The 19,491-nt window shown below is 34.2% G+C and overlaps 2 protein-coding genes across 2 annotated transcripts; both read right to left on the minus strand.

The window, feature by feature from the left end:
• LOC143921497 (uncharacterized) lies at nucleotides 1-3,971 on the minus strand. Its single transcript, XM_077444827.1, has 2 exons — nucleotides 3,781-3,971; nucleotides 1-1,317 (listed from the first exon to the last, which is right to left on the minus strand). The coding sequence occupies exons 1-2, from the start codon at nucleotides 3,901-3,903 to the stop codon at nucleotides 565-567; spliced, it is 876 nt and encodes a 291-aa protein (XP_077300953.1). The 5' UTR covers nucleotides 3,904-3,971; the 3' UTR covers nucleotides 1-564.
• Nucleotides 3,972-8,537: 4,566 nt separating this feature from the next.
• On the minus strand, nucleotides 8,538-10,801 carry LOC143921490 (uncharacterized). The gene is made up of 2 exons (XM_077444820.1): nucleotides 10,432-10,801; nucleotides 8,538-9,822 (listed from the first exon to the last, which is right to left on the minus strand). Exons 1-2 carry the CDS (start codon nucleotides 10,552-10,554, stop codon nucleotides 8,911-8,913), a joined length of 1,035 nt encoding a protein of 344 aa, XP_077300946.1. The 5' UTR covers nucleotides 10,555-10,801; the 3' UTR covers nucleotides 8,538-8,910.
• Between the last annotated feature and the right edge of the window lie 8,690 nt (nucleotides 10,802-19,491).

Raw genomic sequence — 19,491 nt, forward strand, 5'->3', positions numbered from 1 at the left:
GTAAATTTCAATTTCTTCTTATATTCTATTTTATAACCTTTTTCCAATATTTTAATACTATAGTTTAATTATGCAATGTTTTACATATTTTGTCATGTTATAGCCTTTATTCTTTTCTTTTTCATTTGTTTTCCTTATACATATTTATGTTTTTCATTTTTTTTATAATTTTTGTAAAAATCTGTTATTGGACTCGGATGTTACATATATTATATATTTACTATTTGTTTTTTTATACATATCTATGTACATCCTGTTGTCTGTTGATTTTTCTATAAATAAAATAAAATAAAATGGACGGCGCGCTCTGGGTCCGCTCTTTACTGATTATAACCAAACATCAGCCTCGACTTATTGAAACAACGAATAGATATGGAGTCGTAAAAGTGAAGCCCGTTGAAGTTGTGGAATACACTTAATTTATGGATGAGGTTGATAGGTCAGAACAACTTGTATCTTATTATTCGTGCCCCCGAAAAACAATTCGGTGATATAAAAAGATAATATTCCATCTGTTAGCCTTGGCAGTTTTTAATAAAATCCGTATTAGCAGATGGTAGAGAGTTAGTGACTACAAGTACGAGTTCTAATATGTCTAACGAGACTACCTTTTTCAATGAATGTTTTTGAACAAATGTCACATTGGTATGGTTTTTCCCCAGTATGACTTCTTTTGTGTATTGTAATTTTTGATTTGTGAGTAAACGATTTTGAACAAATGTCACATTTATATGGTTTCAGAACAGTATGAATATATGTTTTGTGTATTACAAGGGCAGATTTTTCAGAGAATGATTTTGAACAAATGTCACATGGGAATGGCTTTTCCATAGCATGCGTTTTTTTATGTTTCGTAAGGCTCGATTTATGAGTAAACAATTTTGAACAAATGTCACATTTATTTGATATCGCCCCAGTGTGAATTAATTTGTGTTGTACAAAGTAACATTTTCGAGTGAATGATTTTAAACAAATGTCACATTGGTATGGTTTTTCCCCATGAGTTCTTTTGTGTATCGTCAGTTGTGATTTGTGAGTAAACGATTCTGAACAAATATCACATTTATATAAATTTTCCTTCATCTGATCGTTGACACGGGTGTTGTTAACGTTTGGTGGCGAATTAACATCATACTCATTTTCACATTTTAAATCTTCCAATAGAACTTCTTCTGGCTTGATATTTAGACGCTTGTTTAGCTTCAGTTTCGAAATTTCATCATTTCGAAGACAAACTGTTCGAAAACTAATGAGCAATTCCAGATTGTCGTTACAAGGACGACATATCGTATCTGGCAATTTGTCGTCTTTCTTGACCTGCAAATACGAAAGGTTTATATTAGAATTAATTCAGATGGCAATAGGTTAAGGTGAGCATTTTTTTCAAATTCCAAACCGGGTAATTTAACCTAACTGTTCAAATAAACCGAAAAATCCTGGTTAAAATATAGACGGGAGCCACAATTTAAACATTTCTAGAAACACATTAAATATAAAATCCACAAAGAAATCCACAAAATCCCCAAACTCACAAAAATCCACAAACAAGAGTGCTAAGCGATCTTTCGTGAATATTTAAATCTCGAGATTGTAATTGATAGTTAAACTTATTATACTTATAAACCAGCAGTTTATTAAACGCATTCTATAGAAACTGCACGAAATTAAAAAGTAATCCAGTTTTTTTTAACCACGCGAATTAGCTTTCAAGAATTGATCGATCATATTTCATTTAAAAAAATTATGTACATATGTATACTAAATTAGGATTATTTTCGAATTGCTAGTTTGATTATTTTATTAAATAAAAAATAGTTCCGGTAAAGCAACTGATGTTATTGAGAAAAGCATTGTAGAAGAAAGTGCCAACGAATTTTTTGCAACTGATGAAATATCCGAAAAAAATTTAAACCCATTTCCTCAAAACAGTTTTTAACGGATCTCGTCCTCATTTTTTTTTTTTTTATTACAATCAATATACACTCGTCATTACAGATCGCTCCAATGCGACGAGTGTACGAGTACGGTCAGACAACGTATACAGTACGTTCAATAAACACAGAATACGATAATTAATCAAGTACAGAAATAATAATCTTTATTTTAGATTTTGTGTACAATTATTATTTCAATTTTTATACATATAATAAACACGAAATTATAGAGACATCTATAGATTTCAGATTTCTGTGCATAATTTCTACAACTTATACACACAGATTTTTGTGACAACAGGAAATTATCTATTACCAATTTTCAGGAACCGTTTCAACAATGATCAGATAAAATTGGCAAACTCTGATAGAGAAACGATCGATTTGGAGTCAAAAAACCCCCAAATCTAACCAGCAGTTTGACGAGTCGAACTATCGATCGCAGTGGTGCTAAATATATACGCTACCATTAAGCCAAACTGCTGGCTTATTACAAATCTCCAAAAAACAGATATTACTATCGTTCAATCTGACAAATTGATTCGTCAAACGATTCAATATATACAGAATGGGTGAAGAATTCAAAAATAAATGAAATGTTAGAAGCTGAAAATGCAGTTAGGTTAATGGAATTTCAGTCAATAAAGTTAGATAATTTGAAAATAGTATCTATTCATGCTAATCAATTCTTAACCAGTATCTCTAATAACATGAGGGCTCGGTTATTATCAGGGACAGTTTCGTTTCACGAATAAACAAATTCACTAACAGTTTAATATTAATATAGTATCGGAGCTTAAAGTCATGGAGAAACTGAAATCGATTATTTTTGTAAAAGATTTAAAATTATCATATCCAAAAACATTGCTAGCTTTTAGGGAGTATTTAGATGTAGGCGGACGTTTTATTTCAGAAGATTTAGTTCCATTAGTCAAATATACAAAAAATATTCCATGTAGTACCTGTGAATGTGAAAGGTGATTTAGTTCCATGATAATATTATTACTAACACAATTTTATGTTTATGAAGCTTCATGGTTCTCCTCTTGAACTATGGAAGCCAAAAGAATATATTAAAAAATGTCTCAGAAGCCAATATAAATCAGCAAATAATTTGTAATAAAAACGACGTCAATGAAGATAAACTCCGGAAGTATGTAATTAGAGTTTGTTAAATTTAAGTAATAATGAATGGCATGTTTCTAAATTTGTTTTTTATTTGTGGTATCGTTATGTTTACTAATTTTCAATCATCTTTAAAACACTACTTTTTAATCATCTTTAAAAGCAATGACAAAGAGGAGCCTTCCGGCATGTAGCGTTTTCGACTATTTTCAAGTCATTTAATTAGAGTCGAAATTAATTATGTAAAAATTGTGCAAAATCTCGTCTTTTATCAATTTATGATTAAAAGAAAGTGATTTCACGCGTGAAAAAAATGAAATAATTGGGAAAAATACTGATAGTTCCGGCGAAGCAAATGATGTTATCGAGGAAAGCATCGAAGGAGAAAGTGCCATAGAATTGATGAAAAATCCGAAAAAAATTAGACCTTATAGACCTAAATGGCCATTTCCTACAGACCCGACCCCAAACAAGACTAGAGAAGTTTTACCGAAATGTATTATTATCCTAAATCAAAATATGGACGGACTCCACGTTTGTGGCTTTGCTATTCTATTATGGATTCCGTTTATTGTGAACCATGTTGACCATGTTTTTCAAACAACAATAGTAAATGGCGTTCGTTTTATGACAGTTACGGTAAAAATTCACGAGATCGTCAACAGGCTTTATCTTAAAAATATTAATCAGATTCAAGAGTAATGTGTAAAGGGTAAACGACCTGCAGCTGACAGCAGGACGAAATGCTTTCGGCCAAATGTGGCTGAGGATTTCCATGGATGGAGACGAAAGCCTCGGCTGGACCAGAAGACAAGCAAAGTCTGCACTGCATTGGAAACTCCATTAAGACAACTGCGCGAAAATGTGAGTGACAAACTGTCAAATGTCAAATTGGTCCGTGAGATTTGGTCTAAAGAACACACATTTTTCATGTATAGTTCAATGGGGCCGTGGACACCAACAATATTACTTTCAAAATTTTCCGTATCCAGTTCCCAAATAGCCACCACGGGTGCCTATTTGGTAATATTGTTGGTGTCATCAGCCTCAATATGGTTCGATGAATATTGCCCACAAAGCACTCCCCGAAAAGTCACTAAAATCCAGGCGCGGCACCCCCAGAAAAATTACAAAAAAATCGCATTTACAACTTTTAGTGATCACCAATTTAGAAGTCGGTGGTCACCAATTATAAGACGGGTGAAAGGTTTCGACCATTTCCCGGCCTATGGAAATTAAAGAGGACCGTTTATGGGTTCAGTGCCAGGAAGTCGTTCGTTTGAGAATGCAAGCGTGTGCCCCGAGTTAATGACTTTTCACGTGTAAATGTCTTTCAGGACATGCGTTGCGGTCGCCTGATGACATCACTGCTGGGTTTCGTTGTTTTACGATCGAACGATGCACTATCTCTTCTGGAATGGTCGAAGGTTCGTTGCCCTTGAGTTTATGCGTTGTTGGACAGGATCGATGACGAGATCGCTGGTTTTCATGTAATAGCACGAGTTGTACTATATTCCTACAAACTTGTATTTAGATATATTTGACATACTCATTAATAATGATTATGTCAAATATATAATATCTATTCTTATTTAAATTATATTCACAAGTTGTAAATGTATACAAATGTGATTTTTTTGCATTTTTTCTGGGGGTCCTGCAGCGCCGCAGTTCCTATGCACGAGACGCACCTGCAGTAAAATCTCTATAATGGAGCATCTGGCAGCCGAAAAGTTCATTATACTGACGAAAACTATCATATTAATGAGAACTCGAGTGCCAAATATTCCGTATTCGCGATTTTCATGGCAAAATTTGCCTTTTAGGCTAACGCAATGTGCGTAATAATCAAATTACCAGCAGTGGCGGACTGTCCATACAAGCGACATTGCCTGATGGCAAGTGGGCCCCATATATGTTAGAAAATATGGGTCCTCAGTAAACTTAAATAACTTTTTAACTATTTCATTTTACGTGTGTAAAAATTTACAGGATATTGCACTTTGGGTATTTTAACAAACCTTACGATATACACAAACAACTAATACCTGCTTTTACAGCCCAAGGATCGGTTAACTTTTTTTTATAAGAGTCGAAATGTAAGTTTTCAACATTTGCGTGCCCTTTTGGGGGGCCTTTTTCCAACCTCAAGATTAATGTGTAACAACTACCTACTGAAATTAAAATGGGAATAAACAAATTTCCGTGAATAATATTGTTGCGTAGGGGTGGGTGGAGGATCCAAGTAAAAGGCCAACAGTCGTTTCACAGCATTTATTGATGATTAAGGAGATACACGCAGTGTCACTGCTAAGTCCAGAATGACAAGATATCACCTACGTACCGCCTTATAAAGGGTAGATCTCTCAGGACGCCTAATCTGTTTACCTGTTGTATAGTCACGTATTCGGATATGTATTTTCCGCGACATTGGGTCTCCCCGTACCGATTCTGAGAAATAACTAATAACGGTCATTGTTTAGCCTAAATGCACTTAGAGTCCAGATATAATCTTTGGAAGTAAGTGCATGCATTTAGTTAACCGATAACAGATATCCGTTAGTCTAAGTACAACTCGCTCAATCCACGGCGTACGTAACAATATAAACTGAATTGCTTAAAACAATTTTGATAATTTTGATATATGACGATTCAACATCAATCAGCGATTTAAATTTACTTTCAACTTACAAAATAACATTTGATTATACTTCGACATTATAGTTTAAGATTTAAATACACGATTTTTAACAGTTTCCGAAAATAAAATTTATTCCTAATCTAGACACATCCATGTATATAGAAATATAGGATAGGGGCCCCCTCCCCAAAAGCCCGATTTTCGATTAATATTATGCATTGTTTTCTACCGAAATTAAAAGCCACTTTTATACAGCATTCTTTTATGATACAATGTAATTTATGGACTTATTTTGCTTTTGCCATTTTTCTTACACCTAAATTTGTTTATTCCCATTTTTGAAAATTTTATTTATTTTTAACCCTTTTAGCATGATGAAAAGAAGAAAATGCTGTTATATGGGGAGCGGAGACATTTTTTTTTAACCCTGGGTGGGACCCCTTTGACTCCTGGCAAGCACTGATTTTAGTCACAGTCCGATGGGTGCGAACCTAATAAACCACTTCTACAACGCTAGCTGCGTCTTTCTCTCCAATCCTGGAAACTACTCTTCACGTCCACGCAACAATATTAATCAATTTTACAGTATTTTAATATGCATAGATGGACAGTATTTTTATTTTTTGATCAGCATGTTATGTATATTTTGATCACAAGAATACGGGCAAAGCCGGGTAGCAACATTAGGAATTTTATAAAATTCTTTGTTGCATATTTAATATATTTAATATACTTGGGGGAGGCGGCAAAACCGACAGTTATTTTTAACTATTTTAAATGACTGTATATATTTTTTCATCCCTTTTTTTATAATATTTTTTTTATATAATTTTACTTTTTTTCTATTCAATGTTCTATTGTATCTCTCTATATTTTTCTTTCATCATGTCTTTAATAAATTTGTGGCGGCTATACGACATGGTCGAGTTTCGGTCACCATCCTGCGAGTTTTGACCAACTCGGCCATGTTAGTCTGTTGCTACTTTACTTTTTTCCCGCCCATCACATTAAACAGTCGTGCCTTAACAATTCCGTTGTTTCACCCAATACGCCCCCATAAATTTATAAACCCCTAATATAATAAAGTCTGTGTTCTTTTGATTTTTGTATGTTAAAAAAATATGTTAAATATTATATGCTAAAAAATCAATTTACTACGTAGCATATACTAAAAAGAGCCGCCGGTTAAGTGCAATCGGATTATGACGAGGCGCATCCCTGACACTGTGCTACCGTTATAATTGGTTTCAATTATATATATAATACACAGTATTCGTTTATTTATTTTTATTATACAGATCTGAATTTAATTTTTATTTTAAAATAAGTTCGAAGTTAGCTCAAAGTGCTTAAGGTTTCATCGTCCAACGATGATTTTATTTTGGTCGCGATTTTTCCGCATGCTGAAAAAACACGCTTAGATTCCACACCGACGGGTGGTATGGAGCTTAAATTGCAATAACAATTTTCGTAAATCTGGTGCTGTTGTTTTTTTTGATAGGATTTAATTCTTCGTTAATTGCTTGATCAAGTTTTTCTTGCAAGGACTGTTCAATTTCTAGTTCAACTTCCTGTATGTCGCTGTCTATTATTTCTATATCGGGCTCTGAAGTATTGTCTAACGATTTGGACATGCTAACAACCATGTTTGTTATTGATGATTTATTTAAGCGCTCAAAACTTAACAATGTAACGTTCGGTTTGCGCGTGTTTATGCTGATCTCGCAGTGGGAGAGCAGGTGGCGGAAATCGTCGTCCTTCCAGGAAACGGTTAAGAGGAAACGTTGACTAACCTGATATACAGTTTAAATAGTCGGGGAAGGTTCCTGATTTGCTAGCTCTGGATATCTATTTATGTCGTCCTATTTGCCCTTATGCAAAAACTATGTAGAATAAAGAAGAAACACGTGAAACACGAGAAGTGAATCCTTCAGTTGAATTGCTAAATCACTGTTTCCTAAATTGTTCATCATAAAATTTATAGTCGTGTCAGCCGAAAGAAGTGTTGCATCACGACGAAAAAATGCTTCGACCGCTAACTTAACAGGTTCTAGTGTTTTCACTAAATTATGAATCGATTCAAACTCTTTCTCATCAAATGAAATGAGCGAACCCGCATCAATTAATGATTTTAAAATGCAATTTTTTGGTTTAGAGATGAGATATGACTTTTCTTATAGATCTATAAAACACCCGACTATAGATTCCAATATTCATTTTGAACAGGAAATTGACAAATTTTGAGACATCGACCGAACAACACCAAGATATAGAAAAATCGCGCGATTTAAAAAACACACATATCTCCGAATCTCGAGCCAATCAGCATTTTTTATTACCAGATTCGTGTTCACTGGGCATAGATCTATAAGAAAAGTCATATCTCGTCTCTGGACCTTTTTTCGTGTCGAACAGTGTTATTAATCGAAACAATCCATCTAATATAAAAACTCCAATTAAATTGACTTTATGTAAAAAAAATATCACACCAACGAATTTTATTCAATAATTAATTTTATTATAGTTTATAGTACTATGTATATATCGAAGAACTGGACAAATAAATATTATAATAAAATATACTTACATCAAAATAGATAATCTTCATACGAGTAACAGAAACAACAGCGTCTTAGCAAAACACACACACCGCGTAACGAGATCTAAACACTTGAAAATCCACAGTAAGACTGAGATAATCATATTCGATCCTAAATAACACAGGTCTCATAAAAAAAAAAAAATATATATATATATATATATATATATGTGTATGTATGTATAGTAACTTAATCTAGGATCCAGGATGCAGGGGGTTCCAAATGATATACATGGAGTAGCTTCGACAGTGTTTATTAAATCCACCAGAAATAACAAAGAGAGTGAAAAAAATAGATCACGTACATATGGTTAAGAAAATTAATATATACATTTCAAAATGGCACGATAGTAGATATGTATTATGCATTACAACCAAACATCACCCTCGACTTATTGAAAAACCGAATAGAATTGGAGTTGTAAAAGTAAATCCCGTTGAAGATGTGGAATACAGTAAATTTATAAGTGGTGTTGATAGGTTAGACCAACTCGTATCTTATTATTCGTGCCTCCGAAAAACAATTCGATATATATAACAATTCCATATAGCAGATGGTAGAGAGTTGGTGACTATGAGTATGAGTTCTACTACCAGTATGAGTTACCGTTTTAATGAATGTTTTTTTTATGTCTCATAAAGTTGGATCGGCTAGAAAAGAATTTTGGACATATGTCACATTTGTATGGTTTTTCCCCAGTGTGGCTTCTTTTGTGTTGCAAAAGGACTAAATTTTGAAAAAACGATTTTGAACAAATGTCGCATTGGAATGGTTTTTCCCCAGTATGTGTTTTTTTGTGTAATATGAGGCTGCATTTGTGAACAAACTTTTTTAAACATCTTTCACATTTGTATGGTTTTTCCTTAGTATGAGTTCTTTTGTGTGTTGCGAGTTGGCATTTCTCAGAAAAAAATTTGAAACATTTTTTACATTTGTATGGTTTAAACCCAGTGTGATTTTTTATGTGCTTTCTAAGGCTAGGTTTTTGAAAGAACGATCGCGAACAAATGTCACATTGGTACGGTTTTTCCCCAGTATGAGTCATTGTGTGCTTAGTGAGATGAGATTTAACTGAGAAAGATTTCAAACAAATATCGCATTGGAATGGTTTTTCCTCAGTATGAGTTATTTTGTGTGTTATGAGGCTGGATTTGTGAACAAAACATTTTATACAAATGTCGCATTGATATGGTTTAAATTCAATGTGACTATTTATGTGTATTTTAAAGGCAGATTTTTTAATGAATGATTTCGAACAAACGGCACAATTATATAAATTATAATTCATCTGATTATTAACAGGGGTGTTTTTAACGTTTGGTGGCGTATTAACATTATACTCATTTTCCCATATTAAATCTTCCAATAGAACTTCTTCCGTTTTGATATCCACACGCATGTTTAGCTTCAATTTCGAGATTTCATCATTTCGAAGACAAACTTTTCGAAAACTGATGAGCAATTCCAGATTGTTGTTACAAGAACGGCATATCGTATCAGGCAGTTTATCATCTTTATTGACCTGCAAATGCGAAAGGTTTATATTATAATGAATTCGGATGGTAAAGGTGAATATTTTTTTCAACTTTCAAACCGGACTATTTTTAACCTAACCGTTCAAATAAATAAAAAAATCACAATTAAAACATTTCTAGAAACACATTAAATATAAAATCCACAACGAAATATGTATGTACATTAAATGTATTCCATTGTAAGCTGCTTTAAAAATGTATTTCACTTCACAATATGTAAACGTAATCGGAAACAAACAGAGTGCTAAGCGATCTTTCGTGAATATTAGTATCTCGAGATTGAGTAATTGATTGGTTACTTATTATACTTATAAACCAGCAGATTATTAAACGCATTCTATAGAAACTGCACGAAATAAAAGTGATCCATTTTCGATTGTAAAATTATGGTCGGACTCTACGTTTGTGGCTTTGCTATTCTAATATTATGGATTCCGTTTATTGTGAACCATGTTGGCTTTTTCCAAACAACAGTAAATGATGTCCGTTTTATGCCAGTTCCGGTAAAAATTCAAGAGGTCGTTAACATGCATTTGCTTGGCTTTATCTTAAGCATATTAATCAGATTCACGAGTAAAGTGTAAAGGGTGAACGACCTGCAGCTGACAGCAGGACGAAATGCGTTCCGCCAAATGTGGCTGAGGATTTCCATGGATGGAGACGAAAGCTTCGGCTGGACCAGAAGACAAGCAAAGTCTGCACTGCATTGGAAACTCCATTGAGGCAATTGTGCGAAAAGATGAGTGACAAAATATCGGATGTCAAATTGGCGTCCGTTGCAATTCGTCCTTTCGTGAGATTTGGTCTAAAGAACACACATTTTTCAGCTATACGCCAAAATACAAGTCGTTCAAATTGTTCGGTGATTATGACCGAAAACACACTGGGTGGTACGGGACGTCACTATAACTATAACTTCGTAATTTTGATTTCAGGCACTGTGAAGGTCGCTATCACTGCAGCAGTGGGGGTACTTTTTTTTTTGGAGCCTTGGGGTATTGCGTATAAAGGTCTGTTCATACCTAGTCAGCACGTACCGACTTCAGCAGGTATCTGGCCGTACGAAAAGTATTCTTTGGTACATTTTGTATGGGTATATTCATACCAACCGTCCCGTTTACGCCACGACAGGCTTTCAGCAGTACGCGACATTTCCTGTTCATACCTTACAGTAACATCCGCCAACGTATCGTATCCGTTTTTTTGGCCATTGTGGAAACATACACGCAAATTACGTGCCATGAGTCTGCCGCTTTGCTGTTTTGGACCAATTATCGATAGTGACAGTTGACAGCTGTTCAATCTTTCGACATGGTTTTGGCGCAAATATTTAAAAAAAAAAAAAATTTTTTACGGAAATATTTAAAAAAAAAATTGTCCATCATCCACGAGCTCCTTATACAGTGTCCAAAACTCTCCTTCGGTTTTTCTATTTTTTAACATGGGATGCACATCAAAACGCCTCCGTGCTTTTTTATTGCCTCTTTGAGCTTCTTCTTCCAACAAAAACGCGATTATACATAATTTTTCGTTCGATAAACGCCGAAACATTTTTGCTGACTTGTATTCTGACGCGTAGCTACGAATGCACGTGTATGCATTCATATTGTAAGTACTCGAAAATACGACGTAAGCAATATTGCGCCGTATCGTCATGGCCTGTAATGTATAAGTAAGTCGATTTTACCTTGCACTTGCCCAAAGTGCCGTAAGCGTGAAGTGACCGCGACGTGTAGGTAGATATGAATAGAAATGTAATAAAATGACATATTTGAAACGGAGTCGTGCAGTGCTGAAGCCGTGCAGTGCTGAAGCCGTGCAGTGCTGTTATGTATGAACAGACCTTCACTCGCTGAATTTTCAATTTTTTTGTCTAAAAACTTTTATCATGTATTTAGTATATATCTATAAATATATCAATAAAACGATAAAATATTCCATCCAGTAGTTTTTTTTTATTATTTTAATTCCCAAAAATCACCTATTTTTCACGCGGTCCTAGTCACCTAGTGGTCCCCCTTAATCTAAAAAAATAGTTCCAACTTATCGCTTTTAATAATAAAAATAATTTTTCCGATTAAACATTCCATAACAACAGTAAACAGTTGGTCGAGCGGTCATAAGAGAGTCAAAAGATCGAAAAAGCAAATATCGGAAGGCAAAGATCGAAAATCGAAAGATCTTAAGTCGAAAGATCAAAAAAAAAGGGTGCATGGTAAACGGTACTATGTATATATAATATATATCAGTGACATGCGGTGAAATTATCTCTCTTTTTGTCATACAGCCATGTTTAAACGTGCGCGCGCAGGATACGGGAGGAAAAGCCTGTTCCTCTTGTTCTTTTTGTATCCTGTTCGCTCAAATTAAGTGAGGATGTAAGCAGTGCCGGCCTTACACCCGATGGCGTCCTCAGGCAATTTTTTCTAAACACCCTTAGAAACAACTTTCGCCTTTGGCGCTCTAATCTAAAATTTTGAATCACCTATTTCCCTCATCGAACTTAATCTGTACAAATGACATCATCGCGTCCTGTTCTCGTACACGAAAGTTAGCCGTGGCCGAAATACTTCGTCCAGCTTACCCATAAAGGCGATTCGACTCGCTCCAGATACGCAATCACGAGTACACGAAAAATCCCAAGGAGCTACGCAACTACGCATCAAACATAGAACACAAAGGAAGACCTCGACCCCGTCGGAATCTTTCAGAACGTGATCTCACCAACCCAGCTACGCGAAGAATTAATCGAGTAATAAAGATCCTCTTCAAAATTCAACTGAATTTCCATAGGCCGAGAAACGGTCCAAAACCATTAACCCGCCCTATACGACTTTTGCCTTTTTAAACTTGCCAGAAAGATCCAACTCAATTTTAATAATAGCCAATCATCAATGCACATCGAAATTTCGCCTGCGCAACCCAATAAATATCTCATCTTTCGTACATGCTTAAATTCAAACAGTCAAAATTCAATTGACATTCAACTTTTCAACTTTTGTACCGATGCGGTGCAAACGATCGACAAGCGCCAGACAGACTGAACCACAGATTAACGACACGTGTACCTTATGCGTGCGCACTGCTCGCACTTACACTAAGCGAAATCTACCCGAAGTCCCGACATACCTACCCTGTATACGTTCTGTGCTTCTATTTATTTATTTATTTATATATATTTTAGCTATCAAGCTAATTTAAAAAAAAATACATCTTAATTATTATACTTAACTCTAAAATTTATAATTAACTTATATGTACTGTCCCTCACAGAGGTGTCTCTTCGCACCTCGCAGGAATGCATCCATGTTTTTAGCAGACCTGACGCACTCAGGGAGGGCATTATACATGAGCACACCCCTGTGAAAAACACCCCCAGCCGTCTTATTCTTTCTTACTCTACTTACAACTAGTTTGTCCTTATTTCTAGTATAAAAACTATGTTTATCTCTATTCCTTATTATATAATCATCAAAATACTTAGGTAATAACTTATGATCTAACTTATAAACAAAAGACAATGTACTAATATTTAGACTAATTCTAATACTCATCCATCCTAATTCATCTAACATACTTCCAATACTCTTAAATCTACTCACATTCAAAATAGCTCTCATAGCTTTATTCTGTATTTTTTGCATTTTTTCTAAATCTTGGCCACTAAACAAATTAAGCACAGTGGCACAATAAACCACATGTGGCAAGACAATTGAATTAAACACTAAAATTTTACTTTTTTTACTTAAAATATTTCTTAATCTACATAATACACCAACTTTTCTAGCCATTTTTTTTATTATATAGTCAGCGTGCATTTTAAAATTTAGTCCTGAATCTATGTATACACCTAAGTATTTTATATTTTCAACTTTTTCAATTAACTTATCATTAATTCTAATTTCATTCAATATATTTTTATTTTTACCATTCAACCACATCATTTTTGTTTTATTCACATTCAACTTTAATTTATTTTCACACAACCAGTCATTCACATAATTTAATTCTATATTTAAAATCTCAGACATTACATCAACATTCTTTCCAATTATATATATCAATGTATCATCTGCAAACAAATGTATTTTACACATCTTAATTACCTTAACAATATCGTTTATATATAATATAAATAATAAGGGTCCCAATTTGGACCCTTGCGGCACTCCATGAGGTGTTACATATTCAGAGGATAACACCTTATCAATTTTTACTCTTTGCCTTCTATTATTTAAGTATGATTGAAGCCACTTTAATACTATACCATTTATTCCTAACTTATATAATTTTTGTAATAAAATATTCCTATCTACTGTCTCGAACGCTCGCTTAAAATCTAGAAAAACTGCTCCAACAACCATGCTAGATTCATCCATCGTCTCCATCCAATCAGAAACCACCAATTGGATAGCGGTTTCTGTTGAATGTTTCACTCTAAATCCAGACTGTTCCACAACCAAACAATCATTTATACTAATGAACTCTTTCAATTGAATCATAACGATTTCCTCCAGCATCTTCTCAACAATCGGTAACATATTGATGGGCCTCATTTCACTGGCTTTATGTGTGCCCGTAACCTTTGGTACCGGTACAATAGTAGACACCTTCCATGCATCCGGGACGGATCCCACTTCTAACGATTCATTTATTAATTTCAGTAACTGAGGTCCAACCATATCCCAAGTGTTGATTAAAATATCTAGAGTCAATCCATCCATACTAGAAACTGATTTCATGCCCTTCAATACACCATTTAATCCCTCCATTTCCACTAATTTAAACCTTTCAAACTTATTTAAACCCAAGTTAATATCATCATTCACACTATTATGCCTTGTTTGTATTGAATTAACTATATCATTCACACTATTGATGTAAAACTCATTCAATCTTTCAACCATATCCTCTTTATCATTATATACTACTCCCTCGACTTCTAATTCATTCAAAGAAACATTTTTTCCCCCGGAAATCAAAGTTTTAATTATTCGCCACATTTTTGTGGGATCTTTTTTTGCACCATCAATATTTCTTTCATGCCAATCCCTCTTCGCATTACGTAAAACATTCACACATTTATTCCTCTTTCTTTTATACTCTAACCAAGCCTTTTCTAATTGGATTCCATCCATAGCCTTAATAATTTTATATCTTTTATAACTAACATTCTTATCAACTAAGCTTTCCTTTACTTCCTTGGTAAACCAAGGTTTCAGCTTATGCTTATGCATGATTCTTGTGGTTTTTACGCATTTACTTTTAGAATATGTTATATTACGATACATTATCTCCCACATTTCATTCACACTATCACCATCCTTTCCCCATACACACTCCTTTAACAATTCATTCATCAATTGATAATCAATGTTTTCTCTTTCAGTCACCTGCATATTTTTAAGTCCTCCGTTACTAAACCGCTGTCCCAAAAACATGTTGACAATAGAATGGTCTCCTATTTTCGGTACATCTTTCACCTCACACCGCAGATCCATTATATTCGTTATAACCAAATCAATGAGAGAGCTTGATAAATTATTCACTCTCGTTGCTTCCGTCACTTTTTGTTTAAAACCCAATTCATTTACCCAATTTCTCAACTTTTTTACATAAAATTCTTCTGTCTGTAACCAATTAAAATTCCAGTCCCCAAACATAATTATATTTTTACTCACATCTATACTTCTTTCACTCAATTCTTCTAAAAATTTAAGAAATCTTCCACTTCTACCATTCGGAGAGCGGTAAATTACTAGCAAAAACACAGTAACTCCATTCACAAGCAGATCCACACCAATTGTCCAAAACTCACCATCAACCTTATTAACTATTACATTACCGTAACTTAAATCATCCCTTAAATACAATAGTACCCCACCCGTATGTCTAGAATTAGAGTCACATCTCAAAACACAATATCCATCTATATTCAGCTCAAAATCTTCAAAATCACTAGTTACATGCATTCTGATACTTTAGTTCCGAATTTTTCCTTATTAAATTATTAAAAACTCGCCAGAAAGATACAACTCAATTTTAATAATTGCATCTGTGCACATCGAAAGGTCACTCGTCATCTGATGTGCAATCTATCATTCGTGAAGTCGAGAATTGCGTTTAAAGCAGCCATCCAGTTAATCTGTGGTTCAGTCTGTCTGGCGCTTGTCGATCGTTTGCACCAAACCCCTTTTGTAAATATAAAAACTTTGTGAAGTCAGGATTTTCAGAGGGATTCGGTATTTATCTGTTGAACTCGGGACAGTTGCGCTCAAATAGGGACGTCTGGCAACCCTGGTTGAATGAGACGTGTCTGCAAATGCAGACGTGTACACACATATACATAATACTTGTTTATAACGCCGGACGAGTCAGTGCATACGCGTGGACCATGGTGTTTGGTAATTGGTGTTTGCATTTACTAGGAAAGAGGGTTGACTATTGTCCTACAAAGCTAGAGATCAAAAAAATGGTTGACAATAGAATAGTTGACAATTGGCAGTGGTGAACCCATGTTTCTTCCTTAGTAATTAGTTTATATGCATGTACATATGAACTTGCAACAATAACGTACCTGCACAGCACACTTTTGTCAGTGTCGTGTCCCATTCAAGTGAACTCCTTCTCTACTATTTATGTACTTCTTTCATCTTTGATCTAGTAAGATAATTTATTTATAATGCCAATTACTTATTACAATTACATTTTGGTTATAGTGTAACTGTAAATATATGTTTTAAAAACAGATGGCTTCTTCCGATGATGAATACGTTCGTTATTCCGACGTTGACTCTGATGATTACTCCAGTGAAGAATCAGAAGTAGATAGTAATGAAGTTGGAGCAAATGTCGATGAATTTTACCAAGCAGACGTAGATCCACCAGGTGATGAGTGTACCGACGATGAAAACGACGAATGTACCGACGACAAAGATTCTGAAGCTGAAGGTTATATACCTCCTAATCAAAATAATCCTCCTTCACAACGAAATGATGATTGGACAGAGACTCGTTCAACAATAGCAGATTTTGGTTTTGATTCTGCACTTTCAGGAATAAAAAAAGATATTGGAGATACACCTGTAGATGTGTTTAGAAGTATTTGGACTGGGGAAGTTAAAAATTTGCTGATAGAATGTACGAATGCTTATGGGAAAAAGTTGATGAATAACAATTTATTGAAAACAAGATATAGCAAGTTGATCAAATTCACTGAAATAAATGATATGGAATTGGAAAATTTTTTTGGTTTGTGTTTGCTTGGTGGGCAGTTAGGCTTTCCAACACTAAGAAAAATGTTTTCACAAGATCCATTATATTATCATCCAATATTTTCTTATGTAATGTCAGGTGAGAGATACGAAGAAATATTGAAATGTTTGAATTGTACAACTAACAGTAATGACAAGATGTCGAAAATAAGACCACTTGTTGACATTGTTGTTTCGAATTTTCAAAATGTGTATTCTCCATCGGAAGAAATTTCTTTAGATGAATCTCTTCTCCTTCATCGAGGGAGGATGTGGATACGGCAATACATGAAAGGGAAGAAAGCTAAGTATGGCATCAAATTATATGAATTGTGTTCCCCAAATGGATACATCCATAATCTAGAAATCTATAGAGGAAGATTATTTGATAACGAACCTAGGAAAACCAAAATTGATGCCGCTATACTAAGACTGATGAATCCATTTCTACACAAAGGTCATCATGTTTTTTTGGACAATTTTTATAGTAATATTTCATTGTGTAATAAATTATTAGAAAAAAGGACGCATACAACGGGGACATTACGTGCCAATACAAGAGCAGCAGAAATAACCAAGAAGAGAGTTAAAATGGGAGAACACATATGGTTAAGAAAAAATAATATATATATTTCTAAATGGCACGATACTAGAGATGTATTATGCATTACAACCAAACATCAGCCTCGACTTATTGAAAAAACGAATAGATATGGAATCGTAAATGTAAAGCCCATTGAAGTTGTGGAATACACTAAATTTATGAGTGGTGTCGATAGGTCAGACCAACTCATATCTTATTATTCGTGCCCCCGAAAAACAATTCGGTGGTATAAAAAGATAATATTCCATCTGTTAGACTTGGCAGTATTTAATTCGTGGATTTTATACCGTATAAAAATGGAAAAGGTGATAAGTTTACTGCAATTTAGAGAAATTTTAATAAAATCCTTGTTAGGAATTGCCCATAAAGCAGACGGTAGAGAGTTGGTGACTAAGACTTCCCGTCCAACAATTGAAAATTCAAATAACAATACTATTTCACCCAGATCCGAAAATCATTTTCTAGAAAAAATTCCTCTCCCGATAAATTATAAAAGAAAGAGTTATTTTTTACGCTGCAGGTGGTGCTCAAAAGAAAACAAACGCACTAACACTTCGTGGAGATGCCAAACTTGCCAAAATAATCCTCCTCTATGTCCTGGATATTGCTTTAAATGTTTTCATGCTGCTTAATTTTCACTAGCCTCTTCTTCGCTTTCGGTTTTTTTTTTGTTGTAATTTTTTCAAATTTATGAAATTATTTTGCAATCTTGTGACCTGTCTAATTATTTTTTGTAACCTTGTGAACCCTCTTTGTGTGTAATTTTGTAAATGTGTACTTTTTTGCAAATTGTGTCTAAATATTTGTGTAATTTTTGCAAATTTGCAAACCTCGGAATCATTTTACATATACTTACATATGAAAATTGAATATAATATAATAAAAAAATAGAATACGATTATTTGTAACAATAAAAAATTTGTTTTTATTCGTTTTATTACTAGTTGTTGTTTGTAATGTGTATGTACTCCAAGTCGGTGTATCGCAAAAATCAAATTATACACCAAAATTAAATTACCTTAGAAAAGTTTGTTTTTGAATTTTGAGGTTATTATAGATATTATTAAAGGATAATAAATATATGGGGCGGGTTAAAGGTTTTGGACCGTTTCTCGGCCTATAGAAATTCAGTTGAATTTTGAAAAGGATCTTTATTACTCGATTAATACAGGTGTATTTATATGTATGTACAGCGAAGTAGGTAGGGAATTCGCTGGAACGAGCCAGGTCGAGTTCCTGAAGCTCACTAGCATCTGGGGACGATGCACTGGTTTATAAGGGTGTTGCTTGAGCAACGCGTAGCTGGGCTGGTGAGATCACGTTCTGGAAGATTCAGATGGGGTCGAGGTCTTTCTTTGTGTTCTATGTTTGATGCGTAGCTCCTTGGGATTATCCGTGTACTCGTGATTGCTTACCTGGAGCTAGTCGAATCGCCTTTATGGGTAAGCAAGCTGGACGAAGTATTTCGGCCACGGCTAACTTTCGTGTACGAGAACAGGACGCGATGATGTCATTTGTACAGATTAAGTTCGATGAGGGAAATAGGTGATATCATCAACCTAGTTTCGTATGGTACAAGTCGTGCTATATCCCTACAAATTATTCTATAAATATTTTAAATATAAAAGCTGAGAACCTCTGGACAAATAAATTAAAAATAATAGTTGAGAACATTATTACTTTATAACTAATAATACCTATGTACTTAAAAATATTAGTACTGTGTAATGTCACTGTAGCTAATATGTAAATAAAAAAAATAAAAACTCATCCTTATACTATTACATTACTAAATTACT

This window comes from Arctopsyche grandis, chromosome 13 (assembly GCF_051622035.1).
Source record: "Arctopsyche grandis isolate Sample6627 chromosome 13, ASM5162203v2, whole genome shotgun sequence".
In the NCBI taxonomy this organism is placed as follows: domain Eukaryota; kingdom Metazoa; phylum Arthropoda; class Insecta; order Trichoptera; family Hydropsychidae; genus Arctopsyche; species Arctopsyche grandis.